Source organism: Vulpes vulpes, chromosome 13, assembly GCF_048418805.1.
Source record: "Vulpes vulpes isolate BD-2025 chromosome 13, VulVul3, whole genome shotgun sequence".
Taxonomy (NCBI): domain Eukaryota; kingdom Metazoa; phylum Chordata; class Mammalia; order Carnivora; family Canidae; genus Vulpes; species Vulpes vulpes.
In genome coordinates this window covers 43,003,533-43,027,173 of record NC_132792.1, presented here as the reverse complement: position 1 = coordinate 43,027,173, position 23,641 = coordinate 43,003,533, and the positions used below count along the sequence as shown (strand labels likewise).

Sequence of the window (23,641 nt, the reverse complement as noted above, 5' to 3'; positions counted from 1 at the left end):
GCACATAGAAATGGCTGTAGTTTCATAACATACAAGCACAAGCATAGCTAGATCAAAACTAAAAACAAAAGATAAGCAAAGGTGGGACGCCTGAGTGGCTCAGCAGTTGAGCATCTGCCTTTGGCTCAAGGCGTGATCCTGGGGTCTTGGGATGAGTTCGGGTTCCCCGCAGGGAGGAGCCTGCTTCTCCTTCTACCTGTGTCTTTGCCTCTCTCTGTGCATCTCTCATGAATAAATAAATAAGAGCTTAAAAAAAGATAATCGAAGGAAATGGCATTATTTACTCAAATACAATCAAAGCCTTTCTATTTAAGAAAATCTGAATGCCAGAGAAAGTGGATGCAAACGTGTGTGTGCATGGTATAGTGCAGTGTTTCTCACGAGGATGATTCAGGAAAACCTACATCAAAATCATCCAGAAGTTCTTGTTTTGAACGCAGTTGCCTACCCCACTTAAAACCCACATTTTCAGATCTGTAAGAGTGATACTTCAATTTCTTCTGGTAAAACAGGAACCAGAATATGTGCTTTCTCGGCTTCCTGAGGCTATTAAACTGCAAGTGCTGTGAGGTCAGCACTGTACCTTACACACATTATTAGGATCTTCTAAATGACACATGTAGTCTTCCAAATGACGTGCTCAAAAATAACTGAGTGTGGTTCCATTTTTTCCCTTTTTCTAAGAACTAGGCCATTTTTTACTACCTCGTACAGCAGGTACAAAAACATCCTTCCTTTCCTGATTAGTGACTATGGTGTATTTCAAACAACATTTTCCCAGCACTTTCTGAGTTTATCTGTACTAGGAATTGGAAGGAATGCTTTACTTTAAATAAAACTGGATATAAAGTCTCATAAATTTGGATGTAAAAATTTATATTAATTGATATAAGACTAAGCTTCGGTATAGGATCTGTTAACTATTATCTTTTATCACCCAGAGATAACCCTTCTTACTGTTTTAGTGCTTAATTTGCCTTAGTTTTTTGAACACATACACATAAAATCATTTTCTTCAAAAAGTAGATTACACTGTGCATATTGATTTGTAATCTGATTTTGTCACACCTTATTTTGTGAACCATTGCCAATTCAATTAAATAAGAAATTTCATCATCTTGTTAATGACTACCTGTTATTTCACAATATAAGTACCATGATCTATTTCACCTATAACTTAGTTGAATTTTTAGACTTCTTACTTTTAATCTCTATTGTAAACAAAAATGTGATAAGTATTATTATACAAATATATTTGTTCTTTTATCCAGAACATCTTTAGGATAAATTCCTAGAGACAGAATTACGATGTCAAAGACTGCGTGTGTGTGTATACTTTCTCGGATCATCAGCATTTCGGGGATTAATCGCTCTTTTTCATTCTTTGTTAATATAGTAGGTAAGAAATAGAATCTCTGTGTTTTAACTTACATTCTTTGATTATTAGTAAACTGAAAAGAAGTTCATGTTTATTACTTATAGCATTTCTTCTTTTATGAATTGCTTTTTTGTACCTTTAGTTCTTTCCTGTATTAAAAAGATTAACTCTTTCTACTATTGTGGAAATATCAAAGTTAATCTTTTGGCTTTAGTTATGATTTTTTCACACAGTTCTTTTTTTTCTTTTCATCATACAATCTATCAGTCCTTTTATGTGATTTGTTTTGAGGTTTTACTTAGAAAGTTTTTCTTTAACACAAGAGTATATGGATATTCATTTATATATTCTGTAACAAAATATAAAGACTAAACCCAAGGGATAAAATTTTAACATACCAATTCATCCAATCATTTATTCATTCATGCAACAAATATCTACTGAACACAAATGCACTAGGCGCTGTTCTAAATGCTGAAGGTAGAGCAGTGAGAAAGGCCACCAAAGTTCCTACTATCGCGGAATTATAGTCCAAAAGGAAAAAGATCATGCAGCATATAATTTAATGTGGGTTTGCTGTTACAACTAGTTAGCCATTAAGAAATAAATTAGATTCTTATTTCATACCTTACATCAAATGTAATACTAATGGATTTAAAATCTGTATTTCTAAAATGAAACCATGAAAATACTAGAAAAAAAATAAGTGAATATTATATAAAGAAATATTACATATGTTCTTAAACACGAAAACTCCTTTAGAGTAATAACTCAAGGTAATTTTGGAAACACCATTTTATTTTTAAAAAATGGAAATATAACAAAGTAATTTTTGAACAATAATCTTTATTAGTGTATTTTCAAAGGTACATATAATCCTGAGCTACTGCATTTAAACATTTATCATTTACTCTTTAAAGTTTACACATATTTTGCTCCAAATTCTCTGATGAGTACATTTTTACACTAGTCAGGAACATAAATATTTAAATTATTATTCTTATCTCTGGAATAGCCAATTAATTTACTCATATTATCCCCTTATCTTAATTCTACTATACTAAAGGCTTTAGAACATTATTTCTCAATTAAGCAATTTCTCTTCCAAAACTGCAAAGATGGGCAGTGCGAGAGCTGATTCCTTAAATCTTAGTGAATTCTTAGAAAACTATGTTGTTTTTTGTCTGTGATCTACTTTCTTGAATAAGTTGGGTAATTATCAGACCAGCTATATTTGAGAAGAATTATAAGAATAACTACCTCTAATCTCAACATTTTAGCTAGTGTAAAATGTCACAGGCTCTCTTCTCATGTAAGTAGTCCATAATTAGCCCAGTAAGGAAAATTCACCATGACCCAATGTAAAGGGGGGCAACGTAAGGTAAATATATCTTTGTTCAAATGGTTATTATAAAACATGTTATGTGAAATACTTCCTCCAACATCTATAAAGGAATACATACAGCTGATTAACATTAAATTTCATAAATCTAGACCAGAACTTCTATAATTAGTAAATAAAAAAGCAGACAAAAATGAAAGACAAAAGTCCTGTGATCTTTGAGAAAAAACATTTATCCAACATTATCTCCAACTGTGGACAAATAAATATTTTCATTCTTGTATTTTAAATTACTACCAAAATATTGTATCTTTCTACAAACAACAAAAAAAACAAGCATACAGTATCTAGAAATGGTTTTTATCTGACAAGAATGTCAAGTCTTTGAAGGTACACTCAATTTTTTTTTTCCTGAATAAGGTCACTATGATCTTAGGTTAAAGTTACAGTAAGCAGTTCAAGCAAAATGCATATTGCTTAGATTTTAAAGCGAGCAATTTTGATACTGTTTAACTAAAATGTGAGTATAAATGTGAAGCTATTGTAGAAATATTTATAAATACTCCTTGGGAATACTCACAGATCAGCAAGTAATGGAACTGATTTAAAAATAATAATGGAAAGGTGATGTTACATGTAATGTTTGGCAAATCCAAAATATCTTTAAAAGATGTAAAAGAACATGAAGACACAGTTTTATTATTCGGAGCTTTGAAAACCTAGCAGCAAAACAAACTGTTTGCATATAATGTAGTGCAATGAGCATTTGTTCATAAAACACTCCCAAAGTCTTGGAACTTTATACAGAAACCAGAATGGAATCCATTAGGATGAATGACTCAAAGATGCCCAGAGTAGCTTATCAAGAACTGCCAGATACTCTCACCTGCATCACCAAATTACAAGCAAGCTTATGCAAAACTATGTTCTGGGTAACTCACTCGTATGGCTCCCCAATAGCAAGCTCGGATAAGGCAAATCAAACCTAAGAGATAAGCAATTGCCCAAGAAACATAGGTTGCATGAAATCGCCTTGCAAAATCTTGGGTGCCAACCTAAAATAAAAAGCAATATAATAACAAAAGATTAAAAACTTTAACCAAAGGTTTATTTAAAGAGCTTGTGTTGGCTTATACGTGATTTTTAGGAAATACATCCCTAAGGCAACAATATCCCTATGAAATATGAGTTGATGCATTTGTGGACTATCACTGACAGAGTCAAATTTAGTAAGACAATACTGCTGGTTATATTAACTATGAATTTTATGCAAAAAAAAAAAAAAAAGCCCACTTGAACATGGTGTTTCTATAAGTAAGTAAATCTGTCATCGAAACTCTTTAGTGTTGTATGACACAAGAGGAGTGTCTCTGATAATATGGGACCAGGTAGGACAAAGGAGAACGGGAGGTAAATAATAGCAAAAAAGATCAGTAACTCCTTCCTTCTCCTGGGGGAGAATAATCCCCACACCAACTACTTAGCTTCAGTCTCCTCTAAAAATAAGCCATCCCCACAATGATAATAAATCTGTGCTTAATTTGAATAAAAATGGCTTTTCAGACCTCCATAGCTGATTGAGTAGTGCTTTTGCTTTGGTATGGGACTAAATAAAAACAGTGGGCTTTTGCTTAATGGATGGTGAAGTCCCCAATGTCAGAGACCTTCAGAGGAGTCCCCAAACACCATTTCACCAGATGGGCAAGCTCCATTCCAAACGGGTCCATAGATTGACTGGGCTTCAGATTGCCCACAGTCCTTCAGAAGCTTCTGGGACTGGTATGCCAGGGAAGCAGGCTCTTTGGGGATCACTGAAGGCTGTCCCAGGCCTCATCGTTTACTACTGGTAAAGTTAAGAAGAAAGAATTCTAACAGTGAGTAGAGTAATACTCACAGTTAATCCAACTCCAATGAAAATACATATCATTCCAATGGTAATATATGCACAGCAGCGTCTTCGTGGGAGTGCACTACCCACTGAGGAACTGCAAATTCATGACAGCAGAAGAGAACATTACTGACATGCGGTTTCTCCATTTCATCTCTGTGACTACTTTTCTATGACTTTAGTAATACATGTACTTCCATTTATTTCTTTGAGAGAGAAGAACATGCATAAAAATGTCCTTTTTAAGAAGTTAATATAATGATGAATGATAAATTATATTACAGTGGCTTTACACAAAGTTCAAGCCTTGGTTATTGACAGTATCCACAAAAGAACCGCTGTGATCAATAATGATCTCCAAAGATAAAAACCCATTTCAAAAAAATGTATTCTGAGATGGAAAATATGTGCTATCTTAGAAATAGCGCTTCATTTTTTGCAGTTATAACAGTGTATGTCTACTGTAGAAAATTTGAAAAATAGAGTAAATAATAAAAAGGGACAGGAAAATTGCCTATAAACCCACTACATAGTCACTTAGTATTTCAGCATATTTTCCTCCAGCTAGTTTTTTTAATTTACTAACATAGTATATGCATTTTCCTATGTCATTAAATATTGTCAAATTGGAATTCCAATGGATGAATATAACCTAATTTAACCAATCCCCTACTACTGAACACTTAGAATTTTCATTACTGTAAATAATGCCAGGTAAACATCATTTTAAAAAGCATTCTGTTTAGTTTTCTTGGTTTTCTCAAAATAAAATTTCAAGATTAGGATTGTAAAATCAACGAGATTAAACTTTTTAAAATCTTTTAATACATACTGCAAGAAGCCTATGGGAAATTCATAAAAGCCTATACTGTTGCCACACTTCTCAACTGAAATTTTAAATCCAATACTTTTGAGTTATTTACACTTTTAATTTTTGTAATTTTCAAAATGGTACAAGTATAGCAGAAAATCACACCACCAAATTAGCACTTTCTTCTCTTCCTAAGCATAAATATATTAACACACATCATGTAGGAGGCGCTGTATTAGTGAATCAAATAATCAAGTATCTGATCTGTTTTTGTATGGCCAGTGTCAACATCATGCCTCGCACAGAGTAACTGCTCAAAGAAGGTATGCTGCATAAATAGAATAAATAAATGTATTACTTACTAGGCATACTTTAGAGATGTGCTATTCCAAAGAGGTTAATTTTGCATAACAGAAAAAGTTTCCTTTAAGTTCTAAACCTTTTTTAAAAAATTAATGAATAATGTTTCAAATATATATCATCAACATTCCTAAATTCCTGAACTGAAACAAACATCTGGGTCACCTGGGGTCATGTCACCATCGCATACAGCTTGCTACGTGGAGTTACCAGGACATGTAAGATTCACTGCCTTTATAGTTAGCCTTTAGACTACTTTTAGTTTTAATTCTTACACGGGCATTTGGGGGTTTTCCCTGCCTTTATGCCTCACAGCCGGCTGTCATGTCCCATTTACCTGTGTATCTGCCTCTGGCAGTCTAATCTGCCAAGGATTGTAAACCAGCTCAGTTTATCAGATTGTATATTAAGGAAATCAAAAGGTCTTCAGTGAATACCGGAGCAGCTTTTCTGTGAGCCAAAGTACATTTATTTATTATTTAGTACATTAATTTCAGTGCGTGAATTATCCTTAGAAAAGCCATGCTCATTTCCCATCATCCAACCTACACAATCACTACCTCTGGGAGGTCTTCCCACAAAAGAAAGACTCTACTGCTACCCTATAACTCCAGTGTCATATTATCATGGGGATAAAGTAATGAGCAACAGGTACCTACTGCATAGATTTAAAAATCTCATATGCATTTAGTACACGCATGGTATCTGCATGAGCTACGTTGTGCTGTTTTGCATGTGTTAAAACTTCGTATGTGTGGGTGCTGAACTATGCTTCTGTGACTTGCCCTTTTTTGATTGCTTAACACTCTGTAGGAGACTCTTGCACACTCGTATGTGGAGATCTAGCTCATTTTCACAACTATCTTCTGTTATATGAAAGTACCAGTTTACTTATTCTCCCCGTTAATGCGCGCAAAGGTTTGGTTGTGGGGTTTTTTGTCCCCCCTTAATTTTTGGCTATTATAACAATGCTGCTTTGAACACTCCTTTGTGTTTCGTACGTACACAGGCAGGAATTTTCTCAAACATATTCCTAGGAACAGAATTGCTAGGTTGTATTGTAGACATACCTCCAGCTTTCATAAATGCTCAATTTACACATCCCCACCATCTTCATACGAGAGCTTCCAATGTTCCATCCACATCAACACTTCAACACTGAGTATTGTTTTCATGCTTGACAATTTTATGGGTGTGAAGGGTATTTCACTGGTTTTAACATGATTTCTAGCAAAACTGAACATCTTTTCAAAGGCTAGTTGGCTACTGGTTTTCTTTTCTCCATTAATCACTTGTTCATTTTATTATCCCTTGGTTTTGGGGCTATCTTTAGCTTACGGACTCACAGATGATATTTATATAATTTGCATAGTATTCCAGGAAGTTGTCTATACTGTTTCTATCTTCTTTCAGCCTGTGGGTTTGTTTGTTCATTTTTTTTTTGTAAGATTAACCTTCACTTAAAAAAAAAAAAAAAAAAAACCATTATTAAAGAGTTTTAAAATATTACTAAAACCCTTAACATAGGTTCTAAACCTGATAAAAGCACACTTCAGAAAGGCTGCCAATGCTAAATAAACTCCTGCCAGATGATGACCTGAAAGTGCCAAACACAAAATCTCTAAGGAACGTTTTCCAGATACATAATTTGTCCCTGGCTTGGCCATCCCCTCTCCAACTACCCACAAAGTCCTGCTGAAAGTATGCCTTTTAGCAGATTTTACAACAGGATGTTACAATGTATAAACTATACAGGTTCTTGGTACCCACAATGTTACCAAGGTGTTGTTGTTGTTGTTGTTGTTTTAATTTCTGATTCCAACAGTTGGTCACAGAAGTGAAGTATTATCTTTCGTCAGTTCTCGATCACATATGATTCAAGTGCACACAAGACCCAATAGTTCTCAAGAGGCAGAAGCCTGAGGATTGCGAGGTGAACCTGTCTAGGAACTTTCTCCAGCCACCCGAGGGGGGCTGCAGGTGGACCTCAGCCCGGCAGAGGGTGCTAGGAACATCCTGCTCCAGGACCACAAAGCTCATGCAGATGTGAGTGAGCTCACCGAATGCCTCAAACCCATGGCTCACAGACTGTGCCAATAACTGAGAGAATTTTTGGTTCTTAAAATTTTTTAAACTACACCCACCAGGGGTCTTGTAAACAGTCAGTGGGGTGAAATCTGTGACGGTGGTTTTAGTTCTGACTTGGCACATAGATGCTGCTGTCCCTGAGGATTCTAAGCCTGTGGGTTTTAAAATTCATTTTGAATAACATGCTTCGATAATAAGTTTTTATTCATGAAATTAATGTATTCTAACATAGTAAAAATTATCCATGTTTTCCTTTCTGGTTTCTTCTGCCTTGTGTAGGAAATTCTTTTCTACCTGTCATAAAAATATTTCTAAAATCTTCTAAGAGTATTAGAATTTACCTTTTCATATTAATGTCTTGGTGTACAAGAGCACAGTCCTTATAATTATAAATTTTTATTTCACTTATTTTGAAGTCATATTATGTGGTTCACACAAACCCAGAATTTATGCATTTGTTTTTTAAAATTTATTTATTTATTTTAAAGTAAGCTCCATGCCCAGTGTAGGTAGGCCTTGAACTCATGACCCTGAGGTCACGTGCTCTACCGACTGAGCCAGCCAGCAGCCTCCAGAATTTATGTTTTTGATGGAGTGACCATAATAATCATTCTTTTTACCCTAAAGCACATGAGATATACTCAAGGTACCTGCTAAAATGCTAGAATAAAGACATCCAATATATAGTAGCTTAAAAAGTTTATTTCTTTTGCATATAAGATTTCAAAGATAAATGTACAGCTTCAGGCTGGAGAAACAGCTCTGTTCTGGGATTAACTGCTCTTGCCAGACAACAGAGGTGACAAGTGTCCTGCTGCAGATGCCTTTTCCAGCCAAATGGAAGAGGGGAGAGAAAATTAAGACAAGCAGTTTTGCCTTAATTTGAACACATGGCTACAATCTTCTTCAAGAGAGACTAGAAAATGTGGTTAGCTGGGTGGCCAGTTAGACTTTGAAAGTTCTTCTGGTAAAATAAAGAAGAGAACAGCATTCTGTTCTTTTAAGTGACGTTAATATTATTATTTTCATGTTGGCTAGTGTTGCATGGTGTAGCTTTCCTTTGGTGAGGGTTTTGTGATTTGACCTTTTTTCTCTCCTTTTATCTTCATCCTATGTTCTTGTATTTCATGGGTTTCTTCTTCAAACTGTATATGGACTTCAGGCTAGTCTGATAATTCCTGGAACGTCTTGCTGACGAGTCCAAGTCTAATTACATATAACCTGACAGCGGATATATATGTGGATTATTTCTGCTATCTTATTTTGGCTTTCTATAGTTTCTGTATTTTCTATGCTTCTCCACCCTCACTTCTACACTTCTTGTGGCTTGACCATGATTTTTTTATTTCATTTTCCACCTACTATTTAGAAAGTTTTACAATTTATTTCTACTAATTTAGCAGAAATTTTTTTAACATACATAACATTTAAAAACCAAAATCATTTAGCAAATCTACCCTCCCAATACGGAATCACAGAAAGCGTTAACTTCCAAACTTCTACTCCCATCTTAGATGTTCTTGTTCCCAATATGTCAGTTCTCTTGTATTATTTCCCCAAATTCATTAGCATTAATATTCTCATTACTGCTGCTTTTGCTCTTTTATACAATGTTCCTGATGACTGTTTACAAAATCTTGGTTCACCATTTCTTTTTGCCTTGTAGAAATTTCCTTCAGGATATTTTCCATTTTCCCTAAGTTCATCTTTTAGCAGTTTCTTTAGTGAGGGTATCAAGATGGTAAATGTTCTGGATTTTTTGCTATTGTTGCTGTTTGTGGTGCATTGGTATGCATTTTAAAATACAGACCAGTGTCTTCATTATTCTCTTATGGCTTAGGTTGGGCTATAATATCAGTTTGATGCTTAATTTCTCTTAATACTTTTAAGTGTCTTTAAATTTGTTTTTTGGGTTTCATTGTTGCTGTTGAGATGTTTGCTGACAGAACCGGCACTTTTTTATAGTAAAAATCTGGGGGTGGGGAGCCTGGATGGCTCAGTCAGCTAAGCATCTGCCTTCAGCTCAGGTCATGATCTCAGGGTCCTGGGATCAAGCCCCACATCGGGCTCCCTGCTCAGCGGGGACCCTGCTTCTCCCCTCTCCTTCTGCCCCTGTTTGTGCTGTCTCTCTATCAAATAAATAAAATCTTTTAAAAATTCTTTAGAAAAAAAATCGGTCTTCTCTCTCTCTGCTTTTATTTATTATCTTCTATTTATCTTAGGTTTTCTGCAATTTCACTATAATGCACTTGCTTATTTTGCATGGATTTCAGTGTTCTTTTGGGATCTAAAGGTTCAGATCTTTCACAGATCTGAAAAATCCTTTGGGATTATCTCTTCAAAATGTCCCATCTCATTCTCCAGTTTTGCCTTCTAAATCAGATATAATTCAGATGCCTCTCATACACATTTCTCTTAATATTACTCTTACCTGTGTGCCCCTGTTGGATTCTAGGTAATTCATTTACTTCTCTCTTGTAACCCACCAAAAATTCAATTTTTACCTTCACCCGCTGCTTAATCTGTCCATTCATTGCATTGTATTTTCTGTGAGTTTTATTGTTTTTTTTTTTTAAATCTACCTGGTTGTTGTTTATGTTAAGTAAATGTTTTATTCTAAGACAGTTGTAGATTCATAAGCAGTTATAAGAAATGATACAGAAAGATCCCATGGGTTTTTATGCCATTTCTCCAATGGTAAGAACAGCTGGCAAACTACAGTATATTATTAGAACCAGGATGTAAGTACTGGTTCAATCCACTGACAGATTTCCTATTTTATTTATACTCATTTGTGTATGTGCGTATTTAATTTTATACAATCTTATCACATGTGTAGGTTTAAGTATCCATCACCACAGTAAAGATACAAAACAGTTCCAACACTACAACGATCCGTTTATAACCACACCTGTGTCCCTCTGATTTGCCCTGCCCTCTGCACCCACTACATGGTCACTAATCTGCTCTCCATTTCTAAAAATTTACCATTTCAAAATGTTAGATGAATGAAATCATACTGTAGGCAACCTCATGGGACTGTTTTTTTTCCACTCAGCATAGATTCATCCAAGCTGTTGCATATGTCTATACCTCATTCCTTTCATTGCTGAATAGTATTTCAAGGTATGGAAGTACCACAGTTTGTTTAACCATTCACCCATGGAAGGACATCTGGGCTGTTTCCTTTTTTTTTTTCTTTTTTTTTTTTTATCTGAGTTGTTTCCAATTTGGGTCTATTAAGAATAAAGTTGCCATGAAAGCTTGTGTACAGGTTTCTGTGTGTGCTTGGTCGTTTTTTTATGGACTGTTTTCTCACTTCTATTTTTTTAAAACATTTTATACACGGTTGTAACATATTCTATAATAGTTATATCTGAAGTCCTTGGAAATCTAATTATACTGTTTGTTTCTTTAAAAAAAAAAAAGATTTTATTTATTTATTCATAGACACACAGAGAGAGATGCAGAGACACAGGCAGAGGGAGAGGGAGAAGCAGTCTCCATGCAAGGAGCCGGATGTGGGACTCAATCCCAAGTCTCCAGGATCACACCCCAGGCTGCAGGCGGCGCCAAACCGCTGCGCCACCAGGGCTGCCCTACTGTTTGTTTCTGATGCTGATTCTGCTTATAGTCCCTTGCTTCCTCATGTGGTTGGTAACTTTTGTTGATAATTTATTTTGGCAGTTCTTAATATAAGAAATCCATAAGAATGGTTTAGGGGAGGCTTCACCCACAGAGAATTTTCATTTGCTTTTCCCAGGTTCCCTAGAATGATACAAACCCTAAACCACTTTAAATTGATGTCAGAGACTGGCTTTTCCTAGACCACATAAACGAGGTAAAATATAAGGCTCATCGAATTTCTACTTTGTAACATTCCTTTTCTGGTAGATTTTTTTCCCTACCCACTCTTTTCATGAAGAACAGCCTTAAGTACTTTTTCTGGGAGTGACGGGATGGTATTTCAACTTTCCACATTCTGGGAGGCCAAGGCCTTCCTCTCATTCTTCATCTGAACATTGAAACCCAAGGGGCCAGATCACCAGTATTGGCAAATACCCTCAGGATACTTGAAATGACAGCCATGATTGTCCTTTCCTCTTTATTTCCCATCCCTGGGTATTTTCTTAACTTTTATATGAACTGAACTATGCATTTAAAAGAATGTTTGTTATAGTTAACTAGTGCTCTATGTTACTGGATATGAAAGTCAAGAGCCTCTAATATACAAAACATGGACAAGAAATCTCCCAAAAGTAAGAGATCATGCAATACCTCCCAAACATCTAACTATTCACTCCCAGGTTAGTAACTTTTCCCTTCGCAATACTCCCCCATGGGCCACAAGCATTATAAAGGACATCTGGAAAATGAAGACAGTGCCAATCAATATTATTTACAGCACAACTTGCGGATGAGGTAGCCAGGGAAAGTTTTATTAGTTATAGCTTAAGGATAGGATAAGATGTGAAGAGATGAGAAAACTAGTAAGTAATCTGAGCAGGAAACGTGACATTGTTCAGGTTTGAAGAACATAAGAATTTTGTTCAAGAAACAAGCAGCAGAGTAACTTTTCTTTCAGAGAAGGCTTCTGTAGGTGAGTAGTAGAGTAGTAGAATCAAGGGTTATAGTAGGAGTTAATTTGTGAAGTTAAGTAGGGGTTTTCCAAGTATATAGGAAGGAGAAATGGACTAGGCAGGCCGTCTGAGGTCCAGCAGGATGAGATTTAGGGACAGAAGCAAGAAACTGTATTGTATATTTATGGAATTTGAATATTTTATTGAGGCTGGTACATAGTAATTTGTGTATGAAGATGGAAGAAAGCATAATAAAAACATCACTAGATAGATAAGGCAAATACCTAAACCTGGAGGGTTGTATATACCTTGCTAAGAAGTTTGGAGTTTGATTTTGGATTTTAGGCAATGGGCCTATAATAGTCCATATGGTGCCTTTATATCAATAAGTAAAATACGTCCTTCTTCAGGATACTTTATATGCCACAAATAGACAAGCCTGGGATAATAATGAAAATAGCACCTCGTGCAATATACAGCCTGTACAACTGTACACCACGACCATGAATTTTGGAGCTACTAAAAGATTTAGAGCCAGAGTTTAAAATCATATTTGTATCTGGACCATTACTCTAATAATTGGAAAAGAGAATGGCAAGGCTAAAGGCCAACAGATAAATTGGAAAGCTGTTACAACAGTCCTGGAGAGGGATCCTAAATGTATGAACTAAAGTAGGAATAGTGGGAATAAGAGATCAGAACTGAAATGTCAAAAGAGAGAAATGATAGGACTTGTTTCCATTTGGATATGGGGAATAAAGATACATTCAGATTTCTGGCTTGGTCTGCTGGGCAGATGGGATAACATTCATTAGTGCAATATATTCATCAGCAGACACGGAATCTTAGTTTGCAGAGTGTAAGGAAGTTGAGTATGTAGGTTTGAGATACCAATGGACATCCAGATTGAAATAATCATAGGGAAAATGGTGAATACAGGCTGCATATTTATTATCTGAAGCTCCAAAGACAGACCTGAGATGATTTAGTGGCGTTTGGTTGTGATTTAATGGCATTTATATGACAGACGAAACTATGAGAAAACCAAGATCTTGTGTGGTAAAGTTGCAACCCTGGAGAAAAGCAATATTTAACTACTTGGAAGAGAAAGTGAAGTCAACAAAGGGAATAGCGCAGGAATGTTCTCAGAAGTGGGAAGAGAGCAGGACAAAGTGGTACCTGGAAACTGAGAAAATAACAAATTTTAAGGAAAAAACCAGGATGATCCACAGAACCAAATACTGACTACAGAGAATATAAGCAGGATGAGGACTGATCAGATCTATCAAAGTTGCCACTGGGACATGAATTTTATAAAAGCAAATTCAGGGACCCACTGGGGATGATGGCTAATTGCACTTCACTCCAGATGGAATGGGTGCCTTGATCAAACAAAGGAATACGCACCGAAGGGAAGAGAACTGCCTCCTTCTGAGAAGAGAAAATGAAGTGCGCCCAGATACAGGTGGTGTATGGGCAGGCAGCGGGAAGACGGAGCGCGCACGGATAGCCTCAGTCGGACACAGAAGGCAGCTTCCCTGCTGAGGCTGCAGGACTGGTGGCGGAGGGCTGGGAGTTTAAGAGGGATGGGAGAAGGATTTAAGCAGGGACAGGGATTTAATCAAAAGGGAGTGTCCAGCAAGGGTTTTGCTGAAGTGCACAGCTGTACATTTGTAAAAAGATAACCAATACGGAATTATTTTCAGATGTCATTTATCCTGGTAAAGGCAGGGAGGAGCCAAGGCTATACTGATCAAGGATCGGTGGTTTGAAAAGTAGATGGATATGAATTTCAAGGGATGAAGATTTAGACAGCCTAGCACACCTAGAGTCTCTTTATATCCAATATGTTCAAAGTGAATTTGGCATGTGTCTGCCAGACATAGTTCTTCTAGATGCTAATTCCCTATCTTAGCAAATGGTTCTATAGCCTGTCAGAAAGTCATCCTTTACCCCAACCGCTCTCATACCTTCACATTCAATCCTATCTGTTCCATTTCCTTAATATCACATCTATATACCTTGACTCCACCGTACCTCTGCACAGGTAGCTCCTTCTACAAGGACCCATCCTGCCTTCTTTTGTCACATGATTCCCACTCATCTTTAATAACCTATTTCATATACCATCCACCCAACTGGAAGCCTTCTCTTCAAGTACCCTTTCCCTCTAATCTGGGTTCGGGGCTCTGAGAGCAGAAAATGCAAGGTGTCGCTCTTTCAAAGCACTTAAAACTTTATTGTACTTGACTATTCTCTCCCCAATATCCACAAGAATAAGTTCCCTGAAGACAAGGTTACATCCTCTATTTCAAGCATACAGTATCTCGCACAAGACTGTCTACTCAATTCATGGATAATCATAAAAGAAAGCACGAAACAGCAAAATAAAAGAGAGTAAGAGCCTACTATCATTTAAAATGTCAGGAGATGATCCACAAAGGAGTATGTCAGTGATACGGAGAAATGATACCCAATAGTAATTATCACAGATTAAACCAGCCTCTTTACCAGTCTTAGGTCTATCGCAACGATGTAGACCAAGCACTATTTCAGAATGCTAGGACTACAGCTCCTGTCCCACAGTGGCTGCAAGGTGCCCAGCTCACCGAAAGAACAAGCTCGCCCCAGTGGGAAACAGTGACATGAAAAACTGCTTCTTGGTCCCCGGAGCCACTGGGGCAAGCTTTCCTGCATGTGTTTTGTGACGGTTTCATAGCAATGATTTAGTAACCTCTATAACTTCAACATAGTTTTAGCGTATTTTGTACTTGTGTTTAAAGAAGTAAGATTCCTGGGGCGGCTGGGTGGCACAGGGTTAATTAAGCATCTGACTCTTGGTTTCAGCTCATGATCTCAGGGTCATGGGATCAAGCCCACTTTGGGCTCCATGCTCAGTGCAAAGTCTGCTTAGGATTCCCTCTTCCCTTCCCTTTGCCCCTCCCCCCCCAATAAATAAATAAATCTATTAAGAAAATTAAAAAAAAAAAAGAAAGAAGATTCCTTAGAATCTTATCTCAACAGTTGACTCATCATTTTGTTATGAAGGAGAACATTCAAAGAGAAAACAACTGTAGATACAAGCCATGAGTGTTCATGTGATAACAGCATCTTTACTCAAATAAGTAACGGATGCCCTGAGTCCTCCCATGTTTAGCATGTGATTCCAATTCCATAAATGTTCCTTTAAGAGTGATTTTAAGCAGATTTATTCCATGTGAATTTCTATGCACACTGTTCCTTAAGTAACTGATACAAATTCTTAACATGAATACACTGTCTCGTGGAATTTTAACCAATCATAGACTATCTGGACATTCAATGTTTCTTTATTATTAGCAAAGTATTGCCACTGTTCTAAAACACTTACCCAAGCAAATCACTTAGGCAAAATCCTTAATCTCACTAACAGTTCCTCATCTGTAAAATGAGGATAATAATTCCTGTGTTCCAGGATTGCTGGAAGGATTACAGCTAATAGATCTCTGTGTATAAAGTAACCATCACTGTACTTAGCATACACTCTACTAATCACAAGAAGTTTCTGGTTTTTATCTTCTGTAGATTTTTATTTAATTTTTTAGAAGACTTTATTTTTTTAGAGAAAGAGAGAGAGAGAGTGCTAGTGTATGCATGCACCACAAAGGGGCAGAAAAGGAGGCAAAGAATCCCAAGCAGTTTCCATGCTGAGCTCGAGCCTCACATGGGGTTCAATCTCACAACTCATGAGATCATGACCTGAGCTGAAACTAAGAGTTGGGTGCTTAATTGACTGAGCCACGTAGGTGCTACAGAATTTTTAATTCCATAGAATTTTTCATCCAATTTAATCTTTTTTGGTGAAGATATTTGCAATTTAATTTTTTTCATTTTTGTGAAAATATAGATAACGCACAAAATATGGATCATTCACATATTTTCACATACATGTATACGGAAGTGTCTCTCAAGTATATCTTTTTCTGTGTAGTATTTGAGGTTATCCACTTTGCTTCTCATGTACAGATTTCTACTGGATTCGACAAAGTCAAGAATTCAGTTGATTAATTTCACAAATAAATTTAAAAAAAAAGGAAATGTCTGTTCTTCTGAACCTAGAAATTTGCTGTGAAGAAGTTATCCTTACAAGGCTATATTCAGTTGGAATTAGATCCAGCAGAGATAAACGGGGAAATTTTGTTACACATACTTTACTCAGACACTTCTCAGTTCTTTTCTCCTAGAAATCATTAGGAATCCCTCAAAACAGATAAGGTGTTTATATCATACTAGGGATCACACTAATTAAACCTCGTACTCATATTTTCAGTTTTAAAAGCTGAACTGTCAACCCACTGCAGTTTAATTTCCTTAGCTAAAGTTACAGTTCACACATATAAGTGGAGAACAATAATTTTTAAATTAAAATTTTGTTATCAAAATAAATATTGTGCAGAAAGAGTTCTTATATACCAGGCCTGAGACAGGTATCCTTAGAAAGGTCTGCTTTCAGGATTGACCCTTGGCTGACATCTGTGAACCTAAATATCTAAAACGTTCCCACAATTCTCTAACTGATAAGAGTGGCCTACTGTGCCTAAATTGTTTATGCAAACAATATGATTTATATGATTTATGCTGAATACCTGCTTTCTTTCTGAGAGTTTAGAAATTTGGTGTGTGCTATGCAGTAGGTGCCGATGTGACCAGCGCCCATAAAAACCTTGGACGCTATCTCTAATGAGCCTCTTCAATAGACAATATTTCACCTGCGATGTGGCAATTCCCTGCTGGAGGAATTAAGCCCTTCATGTGTGACTCTACTAGGAGAGGACTCTTGGAAACTTGCACCTGGTGTCCTCCAGACTTTGTCCCCTGTGTCTTTTTCTTTTGCTGATTTTGCTTTGTGTAATAAATCATAGCTGTGAGTACAAATATACACTAATTCTTATTAATCCTCCTAGAAAATCACATTATCTTGGGGTGATCTGGGGACCCACCCCCAATAGAGCTGCCATAATATGTCTTTAATCAAAATATCTCCAATTTTTTTTACCATTTTTATACCACTTTTTGTAAATTTCCTTAGGTATGCTATTTAGGAATAGAGGAAAATACACTGAGTAGTTAAATACATAAATAATTACATAAACTTTGCTCTTAGAGAATAGTCTCACTAGACAGGAAATTTAAAAAGCTAACAACTATCTAATTATAAACTTCCAAAAAACTGGTGCTTCTCCTAAATTACAGTCCATTTTTTAAAGATAAATTTTAGATTATTTGCTATAGATTATAACCTCTTAGGGCATTTGTAAATCCTCACCAGGTTACTGGTAATATTAGTAATTTCTTTCCTAGAAATTGATTTCCCTTTGGAGAGTGATAATCAAGCCCAATCATTTTCATTTCAAAATGGAACATATTAATCAGCTTAAAGATATGGGGTTTTTTTTGTCTTGGAAAGCATAAATATATTAAGTATGCATTCATCCCATGGTATATCTTCAAATCAAAATCTACCATAGTAAGAATTCTGCTCTTTAAACTCTTCTCAAGTACTTCCCAGTAGCATTTCCAATGGTAGTAAAACTTACATTTTTTTGCAGTGTGGGCATTTTGCCAGAGTGTTGAACCTCAGTTCCATCCACTGTAAATAAAAAGAAAAGATTGAAAAGAAAAACAACTGAAAACTATCCAATCTGATAAGATGTTTCTTTTAGTTCAAATGTTATCAGGGATCACAGCAGAAGCAACCCCCTTCTCATGGTTATAGGAGCTTTTCCCCTTCAATACTTCTTCCTTTCCCTTAAAATAATGTTTGGGATTCTCCTCTGCAGCAGTTCCCATGACTTGTCCAAAGTTCTGACGCAATCTAGGTTGACTTTACAACGAAATCTGAACGTAATGCTGTAATTAGGGTCATTTCTTTCAGCTTTATGTCTCAGTTCACTCTCAAGGAATAAAAATATATTTCATGGACCTTCAAAGATGTTTTGCCTTTAAATCTTGAGGACTAAGGGTGCCTGGGTGGTTCAGTTAGTTAAACGTCTGCCTTTAGCTCAGGTCATGATCCCAGGGTCCTGGGATTGAGCCCAAACTTGGGCTCCCTGCTCAGAGGGGAGTCTGTTCTCCCTCTCCTTTTTTTTTTTTTTTTTTTTAAGATTTTATGTATTTATTCATGAGAGACACAGAGAGAGAGAGAGAGAGAGAGGCAGAGACACAGGCAGAGGGAGAAGCAGGCTCCCTGCAAGGAGCCGATGTGGGACTTGATCCCAGGACCCCAGGATCATGCCCTGAGCCAAAGGCAGACACTCAACCACTGAGCCACCCAGGCGCCCTCTCCCTCTCCTGCCCTGGCCCCTCACCCCTGCTTGGGCCCTCTCTTTCTATCTCAAATCAATAAAATCTTTTTTAAAAAAGTCTTGAGGACTAGTCTTTTAAATATATGGATATTTAAATTCATTACTAAAACACATTATTTATAATCTAATTATGCGGAAGTCCACAAAGTAAACAAAACACATGAAATGTATAGAGAACTCAAGTCAGGCAGCTGCTCTCTGTTCTGTCCTTGCTTACTTTATGTAATAAAAAGATATTCCTTCTATGGTGCAAATTTTCTTCCCTGTAAATATGGGTAATAGAAGGGGCTACCTTCCTTGTTATTAAGATACTTGAAATGGTTTACTGGTAGGGGGTTATAGCCTTAGAAAGGATGTGCAATATAAATTTAAAGTAAATCTTAATCACAAAATGTCTATTTAAAAATGCTTTTTTTCATTTTTCACTTTGCTTACTTTTCTATATTCCTTCTATATTTCCTTTAGAGTTTTAGGAGAATTCCTTTAAGTACTTCAGTTTGATCACCAAAACAACTTTTCTTTTATAAAAATAATATTTAAGATTCCAAATCACATCTCTTTCCAAACCTTCCAGTTCTAGGTATAGCAGAGCTTCAATAAATTATCCATTTCGAAATGTTTTCCACACAATAGAAGATAACTTTCAGAAAGCATTTGATATGTAACAGTTTTTCTTTTTTAATTTTTAAAAACTATTGACTTTAAAGAAAAAAATCAAATATTTTCCTAGACTTCCCTTTCTTCATTCTTATTGGAAACCTCAAAGAAAGTTAGTTAACCTGGAAATGATCTCAGTCACAGTAGGCACATAGAGTCTCCTGATAAATAAACTAGGGATGAAACTCTACATGAATGCTCATTCTCTTTTCAAAATAATTATTTTTCAACATCTAAGAATGCCAAGCCAAGGCTACTTTTTGTTCCAGTGCCAGTAAGTCTTTTTTTCATACTTTTGTAACAAGTTAACTTATTGCAAAGCTTAATAGTAAAAATGCCAGAATTCATGTGCTAAACAAAAATTTCCTGAGTTCTACAGAATATTAAGAAGTGAAGAATCCAGAAATCTTACCGAGTACTTTTTTTTCTACAGGCCCAACAGGCCCAACCGCCCCAACCTGAGGTGGACAAGGTGATGAGTGTTTTTTTGAAAGAGAGAGAGAGAGAGAGAGGGAAGGTGGGAGAGGGGCAGAGGGAGGGAAAATCTTAAGCAGGCTCCATGCCTAGCGGAACCACGCTGAGATCATGACCTGAGTCAAAATCAAGAGTTGGACACTTAACTGACTGAGCCACCCACGTGTCCCTTTTTATGTTACTGTATTTAGTTTTAGGACAGATGCTGAACTTGTGACATCATTTCAAATTTTATTTACAAATAACAATTTAAGTTTTTCATAGTTAAAAAAACAAAGTAGTTAAGGAAGCTGTTATGAAACCCTTGAGCAAAGAGGAACTCAAAATCCAAGCTTAAAATTGGCATAAGAATTCCAGAATTTTAAATGACCAACCTAAAGAGATGATTTAGTCCAATATTATCATTTAATTGTGTTCTTCATTTCAGCATAGATTAATCATGGTGAATTCAATTATAACTGGCAAACAGCTAAGACCTTATTATGTAATTAGTAAATTATACAGCCAGGAACCTAACACGTTGGGTTTTGTTATCTCCCAGTATTCACTTAAATGCAGCAAACTAAGAACAGAAGAACATCTATTATTAGAAATAATTTTGCCATAATCTATTCAAGTGAATGCAAATACCTGTGCTTTTGAAAGGAAGTTGATTTATTACTATTCCTTTATCTAAAATGCAGCCTCTGTACTCTTAGAATCTTATTACTAGAACTTCAATAGGGGGAAAAATTATCTATTTTCTATCAGAAGATTAAAGGCAACTTCTCTAAAACTCAATCATTTTTAGTACAGGTCATCCAATATTTGACTTATTTCTAACTGTTCTATGTAACAGATAAACTTAGTTTCCCCAAGATATACTTTTTAAATCAATCTTAGAAGGCCATAAGAAAGTTATACTGCTAAAAATGAATTCTTTGATAGTACCTTACTGGATTTTATTTTTTTAAGGGATACAATAGGTAACTGATGTCATTACTTTGAATTATGCAAGTTAATATTGTTACTATCCGCTATGACACCAAACCATATGTCCTATGTCCAAATAATGAGAATCTGACCCTGACTGAAGGTACTACACAGGCTCACTTCAGAGCAAAGTTTGAATCATCATCTATGATTCAGGCATATATTGTAGATTGTGTTACGTTTTTATTGGGGCATGCCAACCCCATAGTCAAGTATTGGTTGACAAACCACCTGCTTTATCAGCAACAGAGAACACCTGCCCCCATAGAAATGCAAAATTAAACTCCACTGTTCAGTGTCTTAAGAAACTTCTTTATTTTTCATGCAGGGCTAGCTAAAGGCTAAGTATTCCCTTTATTCTTTTGGAAAACTATTTTCTAAGCAACATCCCTCAAAACATTATTCTGACTAGATGATGACCTCAAAATAGCTTAGAGGTTGAAAAATGTTTGGAGGGACACCTGGGTAGCTCAGTCAGTTGAGCCTCGGACTCTTGGTTTTAGCTCAGGTCCTGGTCTCATGGTCCTGAGATTAGTCCCCAAGTCAGGCTCTGTGCTCAGCAGGGAGTCTGCTTGGAGATTCTTTCCCTCTGACCCTATCCCTGCTCTAAAACAAATAAATGAATCTTTTTTAAAAACTGTCCATAAATACCACATTAAAACTCCTTCCTGGATGGTAACAATAATGCATGCTAAAAGTGCTAAAGAATACACTTGTAAAAAAATTTGTGCTCAGTTTTTTGTTTATCGTAGCAATTCCCAATGACCATGGAACTCTTCATTCACTGAATACCTATTATTATTCTATAAAATGAGTGTTATATTGAGTATACTTCGGAAAACACAAATCTAACTTTTCTAAACATTGGTTTTGTACACCATTGTTTCCAACCAAGCTGTGAAAGGAATAGTGTGGATAAGTATGGATTCACAGTAAATTTAACTTTAGTATTATAACACTGATATATTTAGAAGATGTTATTATAAACAGAAAGTTGTCGAGGACATAGTCCATTACATTGTTCTTTTATCTTAACCCATGGAAATCATTCTCTTTCAGGTTACAATTCCAATAAACCCTCTCCTATGTGATCTTCCAAAAAAGTGTCAGGAATATCTTATAATAGATCATGTTTTTCTCTTTTTGTTGACTCCAGAAGTCTCACAGCTAAAATTGAGGCTAATTTTAACAACTGCACAGGATTAAATATTATGCATATTTATATTCTTCTCTACGACTTATCATGTGTTTCTGTCCTTTTCTTTTTCAGTCCCTGATTTTTTTTCATATTCCCTTTTCAATGTCATTGAGCTTTATAATCTGTCTCAATTGTTTTTAGGCCTTGTAATCCAAGGCTGAAACAAGGTAGAGAAAAAGTAAATGAATCCTAATAGTTGAAAGCTTGAAGGACAAAGAACATACTCAAAGGATATAAGACCCTTTGTGATCAGCATAATAATAAGGATAAGGCAAAGTTCTTGAATTAGAATTAAGAGATTTGCATCCTATTTAGTTTTTATGACACTGAGCATCTCTCATTAATCTGAAACTCTCAAAAGTAATAGCTACCCCCTAGGTATATACGGTGTTCCCTTAAACACCAAAAACTTCGTTTTCTAGGAATTTTTATATCATCTTTCAATACCACGTATTAATTCAAAACAGCCTTTCCTGCTAAAGAATTAAAAATTTTAATCATATTTACTGTGCTATTATGATTCACTTGTCTGTGCTAAATATTAAGTAAAAAAAGCTACTTTTAGAAGTTAGTCTCTGGATTGTACATTACTTTAGTAATTTTCTCCCAGGTTGTATAAGGATCTAAATGGATAAATTACCTTTATAAGTAATAAAAAAAATCATGTCACATACATATCTTTTAACCTGTCAGTTTGGATCATTCTCTAGAATTCACTGCCAGATGATTTCAAAAAATTAAATATGAATTTTTAACAGTCGTCTTTGAATTTCCTTTTACCTCATTCCCTTATCTACCCTACTGTCAGCATGTCAATTCTCTCTGAAAATCTTTATGCTATTCCCATCCATCATCTTCACTTTTCTGGATAATAAAAGCTAAACATCTAGTCTTGTTCCTCATCAGGCTTGTCCCTATGCAATCCTTCTATACATAGCATCTATTTATACAGAATTAATTATAAAGCTCTAAAAAGCTTCCCATTACTCTTAGGATAGTGTCACTTCCTCCAGGCTAGGTACTTCTATGCCGTGCATTAAGAACACTCTGTTATTTCCTACTGTAATCTAACACATTTCATATCATTTTTGTTTTAATTGTCTTTCTTCTCCAATCAGATTAGAAAACTCCATGAGGGCAGGAAATGTACGTTCCTCCTTCCCCAGCATATAGCCCAGTGCCTGGTATGCACTCAATCTGTTTTTGTGAACATATGAAATCAGCTCACTTATAATGTGGCTATAAGATTACCCATGGCAAGGATTTAGAATACAAAATATAACTGAACAAAATGCAAATGTAAGGTAATTATGAAGGGAAGTTCTCCCAAGTTGAAATCTGTTTTGAAGATTTAAAAATAGTATCTCGGGGATCCCTGGGTGGCGCAGCGGTTTGGTGCCTGCATTTGGCCCAGGGCACGATCCTGGAGACCCGGGATCGAATCCCACGGCGGGCTCCCGGTGCGTGGACCCTCTGCCTATGTCTCTGCCTCTCTCTCTCTCTCTCTCTCTCTCTGTGACTATCATAAATAAATAAATAAATAAATAAA

General features: G+C 36.0%; 1 protein-coding gene across 1 annotated transcript in view; it reads right to left on the bottom strand.

The window, feature by feature from the left end:
* Window positions 1–2,207: 2,207 nt before the first annotated feature.
* PIP4P2 (phosphatidylinositol-4,5-bisphosphate 4-phosphatase 2) overlaps window positions 2,208–23,641 on the bottom strand; it is a 56,278-nt gene continuing 34,844 nt past the window's right edge. Inside the window, exons 5-7 of the mRNA XM_072734342.1 lie at window positions 18,024–18,076; window positions 4,615–4,705; window positions 2,208–3,775 (exon numbers count right to left, since the gene is read on the bottom strand). Of these exons, the coding sequence (XP_072590443.1) occupies window positions 3,632–3,775; window positions 4,615–4,705; window positions 18,024–18,076 (288 nt within the window). The 3' untranslated portion in view covers window positions 2,208–3,631. The remainder of the gene's footprint in view (window positions 3,776–4,614; window positions 4,706–18,023; window positions 18,077–23,641) is intronic.